Source organism: Miscanthus floridulus, chromosome 14 (assembly GCF_019320115.1).
Source record: "Miscanthus floridulus cultivar M001 chromosome 14, ASM1932011v1, whole genome shotgun sequence".
In the NCBI taxonomy this organism is placed as follows: domain Eukaryota; kingdom Viridiplantae; phylum Streptophyta; class Magnoliopsida; order Poales; family Poaceae; genus Miscanthus; species Miscanthus floridulus.
Window position 1 is genome coordinate 67,271,447 of NC_089593.1, and position 16,953 is coordinate 67,288,399.

Consider the following 16,953-nt stretch of genomic DNA (forward strand, 5'->3'; position numbering starts at 1 on the left):
CTCATATGGATCTTGTCTATGGAGGGAACCAGGGAGGATCGGCCAACGCAGCCAGTCACGGACGTGGTCGCGGGAAAATTATCCGCGGCCGTGGCCAGTCTCGTGGAGGCTACATGCAGCAAGGAGGCCGAGGAAACAATGGAAGCCGCGGCGGCTATGGTGGTCGTGGAAGCCCTGGAGGACGCCTAGGGCGTGGCGGTGGCTACAACTCCAACCGCAACTACAACAACAATCAAAGGGCTTCATCCGATGAAGAGCCCTTGTGTCAAGTATGCTTCAAAAGAAGACATACTGCTGCTGAATGTTGGCACAGGTTCGATGAAGATTATGTGCCAGATCAGAGATTGGTGGCTGCGGCCACAAACTCTTATGGGGTGGACACAAATTGGTACATGGATACTGGTGCCACCGATAATGTGACAAGCGAGTTGGAAAAGCTGACGACGAAGAACAAGTACCATGGGTCTGATCAGATTCACACAGCCAATGGGACAGGTATGGATATTAGTCATATTGGCCATACTACTGTTCATACTCCTAGTCGTGATATTCATCTAAAAAATGTTCTTTATGTTCCACTAGCCAAGAAAAATCTCGTTTCAGTTCATCGTCTTGCTACTGATAACTCAGCCTTTCTTGAATTTCACCCCAATTTCTTTTTGATCAAGGATCAGGCAACGAAGAATACACTTCTTAAGGGACCATGTCACAAAGGCCTATATCCTCTTCCTACGTCTTCAATAAAACAAGCCATGAGCGTCACCAAGCTACCTGAGTCAAGGTGGCACAGCCGTCTTGGTCATCCGTCCTCCTTTATTGTTAAACAAGTTATCAGTAGCAATAATCTCCCATGTTTAGGAGAATCTTCTAGTGAAACAGTTTGTGATGCATGTCAACAGGGTAAAAGTCATCAACTTCCCTACCCTGTGTCATCTAGTACTTCAAAATTTCCTTTGGAACTTGTTTTCTCTGATGTTTGGGGTGATGCGCCAGAATCAGTTGGTAGAAAAAAATATTACGTGAGCTTTATTGATGATTTTAGTAAATTTACTTGGATATATCTTCTGAAATTTAAGTCAGAAGTTCTTCAGAAATTTCAAGAGTTTCAAGCTTTAGTTGAACGTCTCTTTAATAGAAAAATCTTGGCCATACAAACAGATTGGGGTGGTGAATATCAAAAACTTAACTCATTTTTTACTAAAGCAGGCATAGTTCATCATGTCTCTTGTCCTTATGCTCACCAGCAAAACGGGTCTGCTAAAAGAAAGCATCGTCATATTGTTGAAGTAGGGCTCTCCCTTCTTGCTCATGCATCAATGCCACTTAAATTTTGGGATGAAGCGTTTCTTTCTGCAGCCTATTTGATAAATCGTGTTCCTAGTAGAACCACTGGATATCGCACACCTCTCGAATTACTTTTTCAGCAAAAACCAGACTACACGTCCATGAGAGTTTTTGGCTGTGCTTGCTGGCCTAATCTTCGTCCATATAATGCTCACAAACTTCAGTTTCGATCTAAACAATGTATCTTTCTTGGCTATAGTACTCTTCACAAAGGATATAAGTGCTTAGATGTGTCCACTGGTCGCGTCTATATTTCGAGGGATGTCGTCTTTGATGAAACAGTTTTCCCCTTTTCAAAACTTCATCCCAATGCAGGAGCTCGTCTTCGATCTGAAATCCATTGTCTCCATCCAACTCTCTTAAATCCGACTCATGGAGAAGAACATTTAGTAGGCCAATTTACTAATCATCCAGCAGATATTGCTAATGATCTTGTTGCAGTGCAACAGGAAAAAAATTCTCATTTGATTGCAGGGAACACATCAAATGGTGGATGTTCACCAGACGCAGGACACGAGGCTGATATGACTGGTGAATCTGCCTTAGGATCGGCAGCTGATCAGGCGTCTGGCGCGGCATCAGGTGCGAGCGAATCTATCCCGGGCGAATCGGCGCCCGTCACCGCACCCCTGCCAGGCGGTACTGGCGCTGCCACATTGCCTCCTCCTGCGCGCACGGGGGGAACCAGCGGCGAATATTCAGCGTCAGGATCGGCCGCCTCGCCTTCAGTGCCGATAGGATCGGCTGGTTCAGCGCCAACAGGGACGCCATCAGGATCTTCTGCACCACAGCACGTTGACAATTCTCCTCAGAGACCCAGAACAAGATTGCAAAGCGGAATTCGCAAAGATAAGGTATATACTGATGGCACTGTTAGATACAGTTTATTTTCTTCTACCGGTGAACCATATACCGTTGAAGAAGCCTTAAGTGATTCGCATTGGAAAGCAGCTATGCAAACTGAATATGATGCTTTGATTAAAAATAAAACCTGGCACTTGGTTCCTCCTCAGAAAGGTATTAATATTATAGGATGCAAATGGGTATATAAAATCAAACGTAAAGCTGATGGCAGTCTAGACAGATATAAAGCTCGATTGGTAGCTAAAGGTTTCAAGCAAAGATGTGGTCTTGATTATGAGGATACTTTTAGTCCAGTGGTAAAAGCAGCTACTATTCGTACTGTCTTGTCTATAGCTGTGTCTAGAGGATGGAGCTTACGACAGCTTGATGTTCAAAATGCCTTTCTGCATGGTATATTAGAAGAAGAAGTTTACATGCAACAACCTCCAGGTTTTGTAGAAAAATTCAAGGAAAATTATGTTTGTAAATTGGACAAAGCTTTGTATGGATTAAAACAAGCGCCAAGAGCCTGGTATTCTCGTCTGAGCACTAAACTTATTGATCTTGGTTTTCGGCCTTCAAGAGCTGATACATCATTGTTTATTTTCAACAAGGGAGGAATCTTTATGTATATTCTTGTATATGTTGATGATATTATTGTGGTCAGCTCGACAGAACAGGCTACGGTAGCTCTACTCAAAGATTTACAAAAGGATTTTGCTTTGAAAGATCTAGGTGATCTTCATTATTTCTTGGGAATAGAAGTGAACAAGGTACGGAATGGTATTCTTTTGACTCAGCATAAATATGCTACTGATCTCTTGAAGAAAGTTGGAATGACAGATTGCAAAGCTGTATCTACCCCTCTATCTACCAGTGAGAAATTATCCTTACATGAAGGATCACTGTTAGGTCCAGAAGATGCTACAAAGTACAGAAGTATAGTTGGGGCATTACAATATTTGACTCTCACAAGGCCGGACATTGCTTTCTCAGTAAATAAAGTATGTCAGTTTTTGCATGCACCTACTACTGTTCATTGGGCAGCTGTGAAGCGGATATTAAGGTATATTAAACAATATACTCAGCTTGGATTAAATATACATCGCTCAATGTCAACATTAGTAAGTGCATTCTCAGATGCCGACTAGGCTGGTAATGTTGATGATAGAAAATCTACAGGTGGATTTGCTGTATTTATTGGATCGAACTTAGTATCCTGGAGTGCTCGTAAGCAAGCTACAGTATCAAGATCTAGTACAGAGTCAGAATATAAAGCTATGGCTAATGCAACTGCAGAAATTATGTGGGTACAAACTTTACTCAAAGAATTGGGAGTTAAAAGTCCACATGCAGCAAAATTATGGTGTGACAATCTTGGTGCTAAATATTTGTCAGCTAATCCAGTGTTTCATGCTAGAACCAAACATATTGAGGTTGATTTTCATTTTGTTAGAGAACAGGTAACTCAGAAACTTTTGGAGATTGAGTTCATCCCGTCTGGAGATCAGATTGCAGATGGTTTTACAAAGCCTTTATCTGTAAGATTATTTGAAAATTTCAAGACCAATCTTAACCTCAGAAGGTTATGATCGAGGGAGGCTGTTAGGAAAGGTCATAATTAGATAAGTTTCCATTGATTGTAAATGTGGAACAACAAGGATATGTATTGGCCTAGGACTCCTATAGATAGAATTGTTAATATTAGATTTCCTTGTAAAGGAGTCCTGGCCAAACCTCCTGTTGTTTCCACGTATATATGTAACGCCATGCGGAGGGCTTTTCTCTGATCTCCTTGAGAAAACATGCAGCCGGTGCATCGACCCAAGATAGGGCGACACCGTTTTTCCTACTGCCCTCTGATTTCTGCACTCCTCCCCTTCTTATTAGCGATCTTCGCGATTTTTACCCTTCGAATCTTACCAGCTGCTCATGCGGTGGGGGCAGTGAGGCGGCAGGGCGTGAGGTCCAGGATGATGAGCAGCGGCGGCGGCGCAGGAGGCCCTGGCGGGGGCATGGGTCCGGGAGTGGGTGGAGGGGGGGACGGACGGCACGACGACGAGGCTGCGCTCACCGAGTTCCTCTCAACCCTCATGGACTACACCCCCACGGTATGGTGCCGCCACTTCCCTCTTGCCTTCTCTACTTTTCTGTCAGCGGTTTAGCCCTGATGCTTAGTTCGGTGGTGCGGAAGATTCCCGACGAGCTGGTGGAGCACTACCTCGGCCGCAGTGGGTTCCAGTGCCCCGACCTTCGCCTGTGAGTGCTCGTCCTCTTTCCAATCTCTCTTCCTGATGGATAGTAGTAAGCTGAGATCTGATCAGTGCCATGGATTAAAACTTAAAAACACAAATTGCTTGATTTCTTGCACACATAATCTGATTTCGTGTTTTACAGAACGAGACTAGTTGCTGGTGCCACCCAGAAGTTCCTATCAGACATTGCTAGCGATTCTCTTCAGTGAGTAAATTCATAGTCTCGTTATTACAAAGTAAAATGATTCCCTTCTTAATTTCATTGATAGCATATTCAAGAATTAAACATTATCATTCTTTTCTTCCATATGAATGTAAATCTTCTGTGCAATATGCAATTCCATATTTTTGTTTGGTTCGGCAAGTTTATTAGGCTTCAATCAAAATCCCTCCCTAATTGCATGTACTTGTGAAATTATTCGTCGAACACATGTTTTTTTAAGGTGTCGCTTAGGCGATAAGGCTTGCTGGAAATCTAGGCGTCCCTGTCGCCATGATCAAATAGAGAGGGAGGGAAGGAGAACCAAAGAAGAGTGGGAGGGGAGGGGAGGGGAGGGGGCCATCAAGGCCAAGAACCTGAGCTGCTGCCATCCCTGCTGGCTCCGGTGGGAAAATGACGTATCCTGACTGGCTCCGGTGGGAAAACTGGAAGCCAACCAAGCAGGCCCATTATTTACTTTTCAAAAAATATTAAAACATATCCCTGTACTGAGATTTGGAAAAATGACGTATCTGTGTATCTGTAATTCTGTATCCATGGTACATAGACTGAGGGAAGGAGCACTGACACGAGGGACAGATGTAGGTCTCACCTTACTACCTTAAGAACCACGTATCCACAGTCAATGTAATAATATCGGAATGATGACAAACGTTTTCCTATTGTTACAACATTTCATGTTTCTACTGTTCCATTCAGAATATGTTATGATCCTAGTTATCACTTACTTGCATTTATGCCGGTTGTAACTCAATCACCTTCCCACTTGCTGAAACATTGTTCGCTCTCTGCTTCTCTCGCAAAGTTTACCATGCCACCATAGTGATGGATTAGTCAGGTGGATATTTCTTGGTAGAAAAGAATATACACCGTCAGGTGGATAGCTCAATGAATTCCAGGCTTGTGTTCATGAAGGCTACCATGCTTTCTATCTAGCATGTTTCTAGCGATGCTGAGATTCTTATTCTTATTGCTTTCCAGGTCTGATGTTTTAGTGCTCCTCTACAGCCTACTGAAATTTCAGGAGTCAAGAGAGTTGTTCAGGAGAAGATGCCTGAAGGCATAAATGAAAGCGGCCTTACCTTGACTGGGTTCCTTTTTCTGCATGCCCTAAATATTGAAAAAGGTCGTTTGGAAGCTACATGGACTGTTTTGAGGAAATTGGTTATGACAATGACATCAAGCTTAGGGATGATCTCATTGCAATGCCAATTAAAAGAGCTCCTAATCAAGTATGTTTGCAGCTCACTTAGGTACCTTGCTTTTTAATAATTTTGTTGTTGTTGTTGATTGTCAGATCTCTTTTAGAACTGTGTCTATCTTCTTACCAGCGACATATGCCTTCAGATGGTTGTGTAGTTACTACTGCACTTGCTTGGCCTGGTGCAGCATGAATAAAATTCCGAAAAATTATACTGCACTTGGTCTACTGTGAGCTCTTTGATTCACCTTGGCAAACTAATATACATCCCATAGGTAAAATGCAATGCATTTTCATCTTAACCGTGCAACAGTTTCTGTCGTATCTTTTTTCTGTCATCTTAACTATGCATGTTAACAACCAGACCACGGTGACGCTTAGGGTGGAGGAGGCTGCCGAGGCCACACAAGAATGAGCCGGATCAGCTCCAGTCGAAGATCTCGGCCTTAGGTCAGTGCCAGCGGTTTGAATCCATAGGGCACTTCATTTGTACTTTTTCACTAGGGTGATTTGGCTTGGGCCGTTCGTGGCTAGGTTAATTTGTACTTTTTCACTAAACTGACAGGTCAATTTATATTGTTCCACTAAATTGACATTGCTTTGCCCTTCAGAACAACTATATGACTCTGTCTACAAGCAGTTACTTTTCTACATTGCTTCAGATTGAACTGTGCTATCAATCAAGCTTTTAGTTGATGTAGCATCAGCCAAAGAAAGATGGTATATCGGTCATTTCATGCTCTAGCTGCAGACAAGATATTGGTAGAAAGGTGCTTTGCACACACCTTGCTGAACCTTTGCACGGCGATCACTGCCACCAAGACATGCTTATTTAGGCCTCTGTATGTAGGGTAGATAAGACGATTGACAGAAAATATACTTATTGTAGTTCTAACTCTTTCAATGTGTGCTGTGAAAGGTATCAATGTATTTCAAATGAGATTAGTGTTAATTAATATATCTAACTCCATGTATCGTTGATTTTTAGTGAATCTTAAACATACCACATTTATGCTTTGTTAGCGATGCATATATTATCTTTTGAATGTTTGATTTGTACTACCGAAAGTCGCCGTAGCGTTAGCATAGGTTTTTATTTTTTTAAATACATCTTGTGTGATATTTCCTCCTCAAATTAATGCAATAAGTATCAACTAATGATGGGTCATTGCTATTTCAGTCAAATATGGAAGCTTTGAGGACAGAACCTGTTGCTGAAGGTGAGACAGCAGTGTCCAGTGTGCAGGTTGTGTCCCAGGTGCTCTCCCAGAACAGCTCAAACCTTTTCCTAAAGAGTGTTGGCATCAAACCAGCGCCATCCTCCAAATCATCATCATCAAATGAAAGCGAGCTTCGGGAGCAACTAGCAGCTGAAGCTACGGCTGCTGTACAAGGTGAAATCGATGAACTCAGGAAGAGAAGTGAACAAGCTGATGACAAGCTGGCGAGGACACAAAAGGAGATGGAGGAGTACAAGAAGCTGACAGAGATAAACAAGGCAATGGAGGAGAACAATGCGCTCCTCAAGCGTATCTTGGCCATCAACAATGCTTCTTCGACATGAGCGCTGCTCGTAGCTGCTGCTTCATTAAGCAAGGGGTCTGTTGATGATTTTGTTTATGTAGTAACTTATGTTGCTGGTGGTTGGCAACTTTTTATTATTTCCTATGATTAAGCCTGGATAACGAGCCGGCTCGGCTCGTTTGGGCTTGGCTCGTTCTGGCTTGTTAAGATAACGAGCTAGCTCGGCTTGGCTCGTTATCCTAACGAGCCAGAAAGCCAGCTCGGCTCGGCTCGTTAAAAGCTCGAGCTGGCTCGTTAAGCTCGCGAGCCAGGTATAAAAAATACACAAAATATAATATTTGTATTTATCTAAAATTTAAGAATAATAATAATACAAAAGAAATGCATCTAGACTAGTTACCAGTCAATTTATAGGGTCTAGACCAGTTACCAGTCAATTGTAAAGTGCAAGACATGAAGTAATAACAAAAACTAATACAAGTTTTGATACTTTTTTTCCTGGAAGCTTGGCTCGTTTAGCTCGCGAGCGGCTCACGAGCTGGCTCGAGTTGGCTCGTTATAGCTAACGAGCTAAAATCTTGGCTCGGCTCGGCTCGTTATCATAACGAGCCGAGTCGAGTCGAGCCAGCCACGAGCCAAGCGAGTTAACGAGCTTCGAGTTTTTCATCCAGCCTTACCTGTGATGTTAATGTGAACTGAGATGAAACTAGTAGTTCAAATGTGATGTCTATTGAGTTATGTGAACCGAGTTTAGAATTATTGATTAAGTTGTTGGTCATTGGAATACTGGATCTGTTAATTTATGGAAGCTTTTGGTCATTCCAGTATTATTTGCATTCTGTAATAAAATCAGCATGTGCACTTGATGAATTATCTGACCTTTCTGTGACGATTTGGTAATTGATTCTGTGACGAATTTCTATTTACTTTAGTGACAAAAATGAGAACCTATCACAGCAAGCCTTGCCCAATAAAAAGTGGACACGTGGACCATCCACATCACTGGCCACGTTAGCTGCCACATGGTCGGACACGTTACCTGCAATGTGGACGTGCCACGTGGACAAGACACGTCAGCTGCCAGCGTGGCAGACGTCGTCTGACCGCCTAACAGACGACAAGTCATGACAAAAAAGGGGCTATATCAATGACGAAAATAGATCGTCATAGAAAGAATACACTTCTATGACGACGGCCATTTCGTCATAGAACAAATGCACATCTATGACGAAAATAGATGTTTCGTCACGGTAGGTAAAATATGACGCGCATTCAATGACGAATACCATATCGTCACAAATTCGTCATAAAATAATATATGTGACGATTTTGGAGTCTTCAGTGACGAAAGAAGAGCATCATTGATGTACACATCCCTATGATGAGGAAAATTATAAGCAATTCTGTTTGTCACACTTTAAGTGATGTAAAATTTTCCCAATCCTTAGATTTTGTGTGCATCGCATGTACCACGAGGAAATTAATTTTGATGCCCTCTTACCTTAAAATTCATGCTGAACCTCTAAAGTTCCTTGAATGCATTCAAGGTGACATATGTGGTCCTATTCAACCATTGTCGGAGCCGTTCAGGTATTTCATGGTTCTCATAGATGCATCTACAAGATGGTTGTCGATACGGGACCCACGGGATACCCCACAAGGAAGGGAGAAGACCTAGTCTAACTAGGATTCTTTCCATGTAATCTTAGTAGTAGTATTATTCTGTAATCCTACTAGGAACTCTCATTGTAAACTGACTAGGATTCTGACCTCCTGACTATTTAAAGGAGGGCGGAGTTCCTGGAGAAGAGACGAAGGTAACACAACGCTTTACAATCAATCCAACGCAAAGGCTAATGCCGACTGGACGTAGGGCTATTACTCAATCACGGTCGAGGGCCTGAACCAGGATAAATCGACTATCTCTTGTGTTTACCGTCGAGTTCTGCATACGTTGAAGCTCGAACAAACTGCCTCGGGTACCCCCATGGTAGGCTATCGGTGGTGAAACATCGATAACTGGTACGCCAGGTAGGGGTTTTCGATGAATTTGCATCAGAGAGCTCGACGGACCTCGACAACATGATCTTCTCGATGGGATCAACCTTCATCTTTGGTTCATAGATCTGTGAGGCTAGCGACGATGGCAAGCTCCAAAGCCGTCTCCTCAAAGATTTGAATCACCTCGAAGACCTTTCTATTTTGGCGACTACGACAGATCAACTCGTCGGAAGATTCGCGCAGCTCGTGATGTCCGATCCAACTCAGATTTCGTGGCTTTGCGCATCTGACTCAAACTCAGGCTCCACATCTGAGATGGAGTCTTTACCGAGTTCTTTCGAGAAACCAAGTTCTTTTCCGGCAGGGCTCTAGAGCACGGCCTCAGCCTATCAAGAAAACAACTCGGAATACCCTCAGAGTCCTTTCAAGAAGTTGGGTCCTTTTCCGTTCGGACTCCACAACATGGCAAAATCTTATCAGGCACGGCCCGAAGGAACCCTCGATCCGGTGCTTAGAATGCTACTAAAAGGAGCTCAGGAAGGTCTCATAGTAACTATAACATCTCAAGACTGTATCGCTCACTGGCCAGGTTCTGTTCTTGAGGACAGCGGTACCCAACTAGTCGGCACAATGACGACAACAATTCTACCCTACCAAGAAGGAGACTCGATCTGCGACCTTGAAGCCTCTACTAAAATCATCAACAAATCCGACAGTGTGGAAACCAACACCGATAATAGAACAATTCACGTACGAGAAGTATTCATGGTTCGCCATCCTCGATCACCATTGGTCCCCCCAGAAGCACCAGACATCAGGTCATCGGATGAATCTGAGTCTAACATATCACCCTTTATCGAGGGGCACGATGGTGAGACCAAGAATTAGAGGCAAGCCAGAGAAAGCAGAAACAAATTGAAACAAGGACGCCAATGCCGTGCTAGGCAGCGCAAGGAAGCTTGGATCAAATATGAGTCAGATCTGGCTGAGTACGACAGAAGAAAATCAGAACAAGAAGTCGAAGAAAGATGCGCGGTGAATACACCCTACAATAGGATCCAAGAAGCACTAGAAGAACTCGGAGCGACATCACTTCCCAGTGAAAAACAGGAACAACTTCGGGACCTCCTCCAGTCAGTAGCCCTAAGGACACATGACGGAAGGGCCCACTCAAGACTACCTGCCAGGTCAACATCTCATAGGAAGGAAGATCAAAATCAAAGGAAGTCCGCTTTTGAGAGACTTGGACCAAGTGGAAGTCACAATAGAGAAAGTAGAAGGGACCATAGTCAAAACTACCGAATCGAACAACCAAGAAAGATCAGAAGCGAAGCACCCATTCAGACATCCCCATAGAACTACTCTCACCAAAACGACAATTGGCAGGAAGGAGGTGCCGAATCAGAATACAAAGAAGCTGGAATGCACGATAGATTCCCCTGTTTTGCAAACAGACTTGCTTCAATACGACTACCTCACAAGTTCAAGCCGTCCAACCACTCTAAATATGATGGCAAGACCGAACCAAGGCAGTGGCTCAGGATTTACTCGTAGTCGATTGAACTAGCCAGAGGAGACGACGATATCAAGACCTTATTCTTTTCCATGGCCCTAGAAACCATACCCCTCCAATGGTTCGACAAATTAAACCCAGGGTCAATCAGAAATTGGGAGGACTTGCAAAGAGTTTTCTATGAAAATTTCGCGGGTATCATTACGCACCCCATCACCCACGTAGAATTAAAAGGACTCAAGCAGAAAGGGGGCGAAAGTCTCAGAGATTACTATCGATGATTTGGTGAACTACGTGCTCAAGTACATGACATCACCGAACGAGAAGTAATCAAAACTTTCTCTCATGGAATCATGGCTAGGTGGCAATTTTAGGACTTCTGCAAAGAAAATCCAAGAAACAATGAAGAATTCAGACGCACAGTAGAAAAGATGATTACTGCAGAGGAGAAGACACGAGAAAGGTTCCCAGATAGAAACAACCGAGACAACCCGGACAAGCAAATTCATTGAAACATCAGACATCAGGAAAGAAAACGTGGACCAATCAACACCATAGCGGTGACTGACAAATCAAGGAAGTTTTCCAAACCCAGAAGGTATGACGACATTGAAAACATGCATTGCATCTGGCACCCTAAAAGAAATCACACCATCGGAAATTGCTACACCTTCAATGATCGATACACAAGAAAAGACAATAAGGTAAACACTAAAGAAGACAATCAGAAAAAAGATGAAGACAACTACGAAGACAAGGGATTCCAAAAATCCAGAGGGACAGTAGCAGTGATCTTCGCTGGGGCCCTAGATTCCAGAAGCAAACATCAAGAAAAGCTAGCTCTATGAACCATCATGGCAGAAGAACCGGCTACTCCAAGATATCTCAATTGGTCACAAGATCCAATCTAGTTTTCAAGAGAAGACCAATGGACTAGCGTGGGAAACGTAGGCCATTACCCACTGGTTCTAGATCCAACTATCGCCGGTATGACTATCACTAAAGTACTAATCGATGGGGGAGCCAGACTCAACATCATTTTTTCAGAAACGCTAAGGAAGATGGGACTACAACTCGCCGGGATGATTACACCAACGAGCACCCCTTTTTATGGGATAGTACCCGGCAAGGCAGCCATGCCACTTGGACAAATCACTCTACCGGTTACTTTTGGAACTCCCTCAAACTACCGAATAGAGTTCATCAAGTTTGAAGTTGCAGACTTCAATTCATCATATCACGCAATCCTTGGGCGCCTAGCACTAGCAAAATTCATGGCGATACCGCATTACCCATACTTATTGCTTAAGATGCCAGGGCCTAACGGTGTCCTTTCCCTCCAAAGTGATTTGAAGCGCGCTTTTGACTGCGACGTTCAGGTAGTTCAAATTGCAGCCAAAGCACAAGCCACCAATGGTAGAAAAGAAATAGCCACTATTGCCACAAAAATGAGCCTACAAGAACTAGAGATATCGGCTAAAAAGCCCAGCATCCTCGCACCACCAAAAGAAGCCGACGTTAAGCAAATCGACCTGGGCACCGGTGATCCCTCCAAAACAGCAATCATCAGCGCCCACCTCTCAGCAAAATAGGAACTCGCGCTCACCAACTTTCTTCGGGACAACAAAGATATTTTCGCTTAGAAGCCGACCGACATGCCAGGTGTCCCAAGAGAGTTGGCTGAGCACAGAATCGATATCAATGAAGGCTCCAAGCCTGTGAAGCAACGGCTACGACGATTCTCACCCGACAAGAAAGCAACAATTAAAAAAGAAATCACAAAGCTAATGGCAGTCGAATTCATTAGAGAAATCCTTCATCCGGATTGGCTAGCTAACCCAGTTCTAATACAAAAAAAGAATACGGATGAGTGGCACATGTGCGTCGACTACACAGATCTCAACAAACACTGCTCGAAAGATCCATTCGGGCTACCACGCATTGATCAGATAGTTGATTCAACAGCAGGATCTGCCCTATTATCCTTTCTTGATTGATATTCAGGATATCACCAGATTGCATTAAAAGAACAAGACCAGAGCAAGACATCTTTCATCACTCTGTTTGGTGCCTATTGCTACAAGACCATGTCATTTGGACTCAAGAATGCTAGAGCCATATACCAAAGAGCTATCCAAACGTGCCTTGGTGATCAGATCGGCGAAAACGTAGAGGCATACGTGGATGACGTAGTAGTAAAAACAAAGAACCCGGACACATTAATTGAAGACTTAAAGCAAACCTTTGAAAACCTAAAAAGATGGAGGTGGAAATTGAACCCAAGCAAGTGTGTATTCAGAGTTCCTTCAGGACAACTACTCAGATTTTTGGTCAGTCATCGTGGAATCGAAGCCAGCGCCAAGCAAATTCAAGCCATAACAGAGATGGGCCCTCCTCGAAGTGTCAGAGATGTGCAAAATCTAATAGGCTGCATGGCGGCCCTCAATCGTTTCATATCAAGACTCGGTGAAAAAGGGTTACCTTTCTTTAAACTACTAAAGAAGATAGATACGTTCGAGTGGACAGAAGAAGCCAATGAAGCTTTCAAAAGACTTAAGGCATACCTCACCTCCTCGCCTGTTCTCACACCTCCAAAGAAATACAAAGACATGATGCTGTACATTGCGACAACTTCTACTGTGATCAGCACAGCGATAATCGTAGAAAGAGAAGAAGAAGGGCACATATATAAAGTACAACACCCCATATACTACATCAGTGAAGTACTGTCAGAATAAAAAATCTGGTACCCGCATGTGCAAAAACTACTCTATGCCCTCCTGATCACTTCACGCAAGCTTCACCACTATTTTGAAAGCCACAAGATTACCGTGGTGATGGATTTCCCACTCGGAGACATCCTACACAATAAAGACGCAACAGGGGACATATCTAAGTGGGCAGTTGAACTTGGTGCTCTCAATATCAATTTCACCCCACGGAAGGCAATTAAATCTCAAGCCCTTGCCGATTTCATTGCCGAGTGGACAAAAATTCAACAACCCATGTCAAATACCATCCTTGACCATTGGAAGATGTACTTTGATGGATCGCTCAAGCTAGGTGGAGCCGGTGCAGGCGTTCTCTTCATTTCTCCAGACAGAAAACAACTCAAATATGTCCTTCAGATATTATGGCAAGCTACAAACAATGAAGCAGAATATGAAGCCCTCATCCATGAACTCCGAGTAGCAATTACCCTCGGAACCAAGCGATTACTCATATACGGCGATTCGGCAGTAGTCATCAACCAAGTCAACAAAGACTAGGACTGCACCAAAGAAAACATGGGCGCTTACTATGCTGAAATACAAAAACTTGAAAAACATTTTCAAGGATTGGAAATTCTACATGTCCTGTGCGATTCTAATATCGCAGCAGATGTCCTCGCCAAGCTTGGATTAGACAGGGCAAAGGTCCCACCCGGTGTATTCATAGAGGAGTTATCAGCTCCCTCTATCAAACAACCTGGTGAGATAACCCCTGAACTCCCAGCTAAAGGCACCCAGATTTTGGTAGTCACCACCTCATGGACCTAGGTTTTTATTGATTATATCAAAGAGAATAAGTTGCCAGCGGATAAAGCATAGGCTACTCGAGTTGTTCGTAGAAGCAAGAACTACGTCCTAGTAGGGGACAAGCTGTACAGAAGAGCCGCATCATCAGGAGTACTCCTAAAATGTGTCTTGTTTGAAGAAGGCAAAGAGATCTTAGACGAAATATACTTAGGTTGCTGTGGAAATCATGCCACTTCAAGAACACTAGTCGGCAAAGCATCCCGCACCGGATTCTACTGGCCAACCGCTTTGAAAGACGCAGAAGAACTCGTCAGAAAATGCAAAGGTTGTCAAATGTTCACAAGACAAGCTCATGTACTAGCTCACAATCTCATCTGCATCCCTCTCGCTTGGCCTTTCTCCTGCTGGGGGCTGGATCAAGTAGGACCTCTCAAGAAAGCAAAGGGCGATTTCAAGTATATCTTTGTAGCAATTGACAAGTTCACCTAGTGGATTGAATACAAACCACTCGCAAAATACAGCACAGCCAAAGCAGTCGAGTTCATCCAAGACATTATGCATCGCTTCGGCATGCCCAATCGAATCATCACAGATTTGGGTTCTCCCTTTACAGCTATAGAATTCCAAAGTTGGGCACAGAATTGCGGCTTCGGCATAGATTACGCATCAGTCGCACATCCAGAAGCCAACAGACAGGTAGAAAGGGCTAATGGACTCATACTAGCCGGATTAAAACCAAGATTGTATGAAGAACTAGTGGACTATGGATCCAAATGGATTGAAGAATTACCCAAAGTAATATGGGGGCTATGAACTCAAATAAGCAGAGCCACTGGATATTCACCTTTCTTCCTAGTTTATGGATCAGAAGTCATACTACCTACCGACTTGATCTGGACGTCACCAAGGATAGAACAATATGATGAAGGAGAAGTAGAACACACCCGAAGATTAGAACTCAATAGTATAGAAGAAGTCAGAGTAAATGCTACCCTTCAATCAGCCAGATACCTCCAAGGTTTAAGACGCCACTACAACAAGAATACCCAGCCTCGATCACTCCAAATCAGAGACCTAGTATTAAGAAGGATACAAAAAACTGACGGATGCCATAAACTACTCAGTCCATGGGAAGGTCCTTTTATTGTCACAAAAGTCACCGGACCAGGCACGTACAAGTTGATAACTGAAGATGGAAAAGAAGTCAATAATACATGGCACATCAACCAACTAAGAAGATTCTACGCATGAAAACAACACAAGGAAGAACATATATACAAGCCACAAAAGATCAACGTTCATGATCAATAAAGATGGTGTTCCTCGACAACATATGTCTTATTATGGCTTTCCCCCAGTTGTTTTCACTAAGCATGTAAACGTTCATGATCAATAAAGATGATATTCCTCAACAACATATGTCTTATTATGACTTATCCCGAGTTGTTTTCAGTAAACACACCGGCCGAGAGCAAAAGAGCTGAAAAGATGCTTGAGCCCACCGATGAGGGTAGCTAATAAGCTAACACCCGATCCAAAAAGCAAAATGGCTAAAATTATGCCTGAGCATACCGGCTGAGAGCAAAAGAGCTAAAAAGATGCTTGAGCTCGCCGATGAGGGTAGCTAATAAGCTAACACCCGAACTAAAAAACAAAATGGCTGAAATTATGCCTGAGCATACCGGATGAGAGCAAAAGAGCTAAAAAGATGCTTGAGCCCGCCGATGAGGGTAGCTAATAAGCTAACACCCAAACCAAAAAGCAAAATGGCTAAAATTATGCCTGAGCATACCGGCTGAGAGCAAAAGAGCTGAAAAGATGCTTGAGCCCGCCGATGAGGGTAGCTAATAAGCTAACACCCGAACCAAAAAGCAAAATGGCTGAAATTATTCCTGAGCATACCGGCTGAGAGCAAAAGAGCTAAAAAGATGCTTGAGCCCGCCGATGAGGGTAGCTAATAAGCTAACACCCGAACCAAAAAGTAAAATGGCTGAAATTATGCCTGAGCATACCGGCTAAGAGCAAAAGAGCTGAAAAGATGCTTGAGCCCACCGATGAGGGTAGCTAATAAGCTAACACCCAAACCAAAAAGCAAAATGGCTAAAATTATGCCTGAGCATACCAGCTGAGAGAAAAAGAGCTGAAAAGATGCTTGAGCCCGCCGATGAGGGTAGCTCATAAGCTAACACCCAAACCAAAAAGCAAAATGGCTAAAATTATGCCTGAGCATACCGGCTGAGAGCAAAAGAGCTGAAAAGATGCTTGAGCCCACCAATGAGGGTAGCTAATAAGCTAACACCTGAACCGATCCTAAGATGATTTTACAACTAGGGAAAGAGCTAGATGCTGGCCACATCTCGAGTTAAGCAAAAAGCTAAAAAGAAGAAGCTAAGAATGCTTGAGATCACTGGTCCTAAGTCTTTTTAGTGCTAACAAGAACAAAAAGGTTGTAAAGACAAAGATCTACTTACCCTAAGTTGTTTACATGAAAGCCAGACAAGCACTCGACAAATCAAGAAAGTTTGTCAAGACAA

At 43.4% G+C, this 16,953-nt stretch overlaps 1 protein-coding gene across 6 annotated transcripts; it reads left to right on the forward strand.

Moving 5' to 3' along the window:
- The first annotated feature begins 4,099 nt into the window (after positions 1-4,099).
- LOC136504984 (transcription initiation factor TFIID subunit 10-like) lies at positions 4,100-7,423 on the forward strand. Of its 6 annotated transcripts, none has more exons than XM_066500041.1 (7): positions 4,103-4,298; positions 4,382-4,446; positions 4,585-4,647; positions 5,671-5,915; positions 5,994-6,138; positions 6,228-6,313; positions 7,044-7,181. In XM_066500041.1, exons 1-4 carry the CDS (start codon positions 4,161-4,163, stop codon positions 5,726-5,728), a joined length of 324 nt encoding a protein of 107 aa, XP_066356138.1. In that variant the 5' UTR covers positions 4,103-4,160; the 3' UTR covers positions 5,729-5,915; positions 5,994-6,138; positions 6,228-6,313; positions 7,044-7,181. The 6 variants fall into 6 exon arrangements, 5 of the variants coding, with proteins under 5 accessions (XP_066356139.1, XP_066356138.1, XP_066356134.1 ...); XR_010771046.1 differs by having other exon boundaries at positions 4,104-4,298; positions 5,644-5,915; positions 6,010-6,138; positions 7,044-7,423; XM_066500037.1 differs by having other exon boundaries at positions 4,105-4,298; positions 5,644-5,915; positions 7,044-7,422.
- The last annotated feature ends 9,530 nt before the right edge of the window (positions 7,424-16,953 follow it).

Bases quoted from the DNA above. Each gene is read 5' to 3' on its own strand.
- LOC136504984 (XM_066500037.1), top strand. From the start codon at position 4,161: ATGATGAGCAGCGGCGGCGGCGCAGGAGGCCCTGGCGGGGGCATGGGT. The intron at 4,299-4,381 runs GTATGGTGCCGC...GTGGTGCGGAAG, and splicing joins TCATGGACTACACCCCCACG to ATTCCCGACGAGCTGGTGGA. The intron at 4,648-5,643 runs GTGAGTAAATTC...ATTGCTTTCCAG, and splicing joins ATTGCTAGCGATTCTCTTCA to GTCTGATGTTTTAGTGCTCC.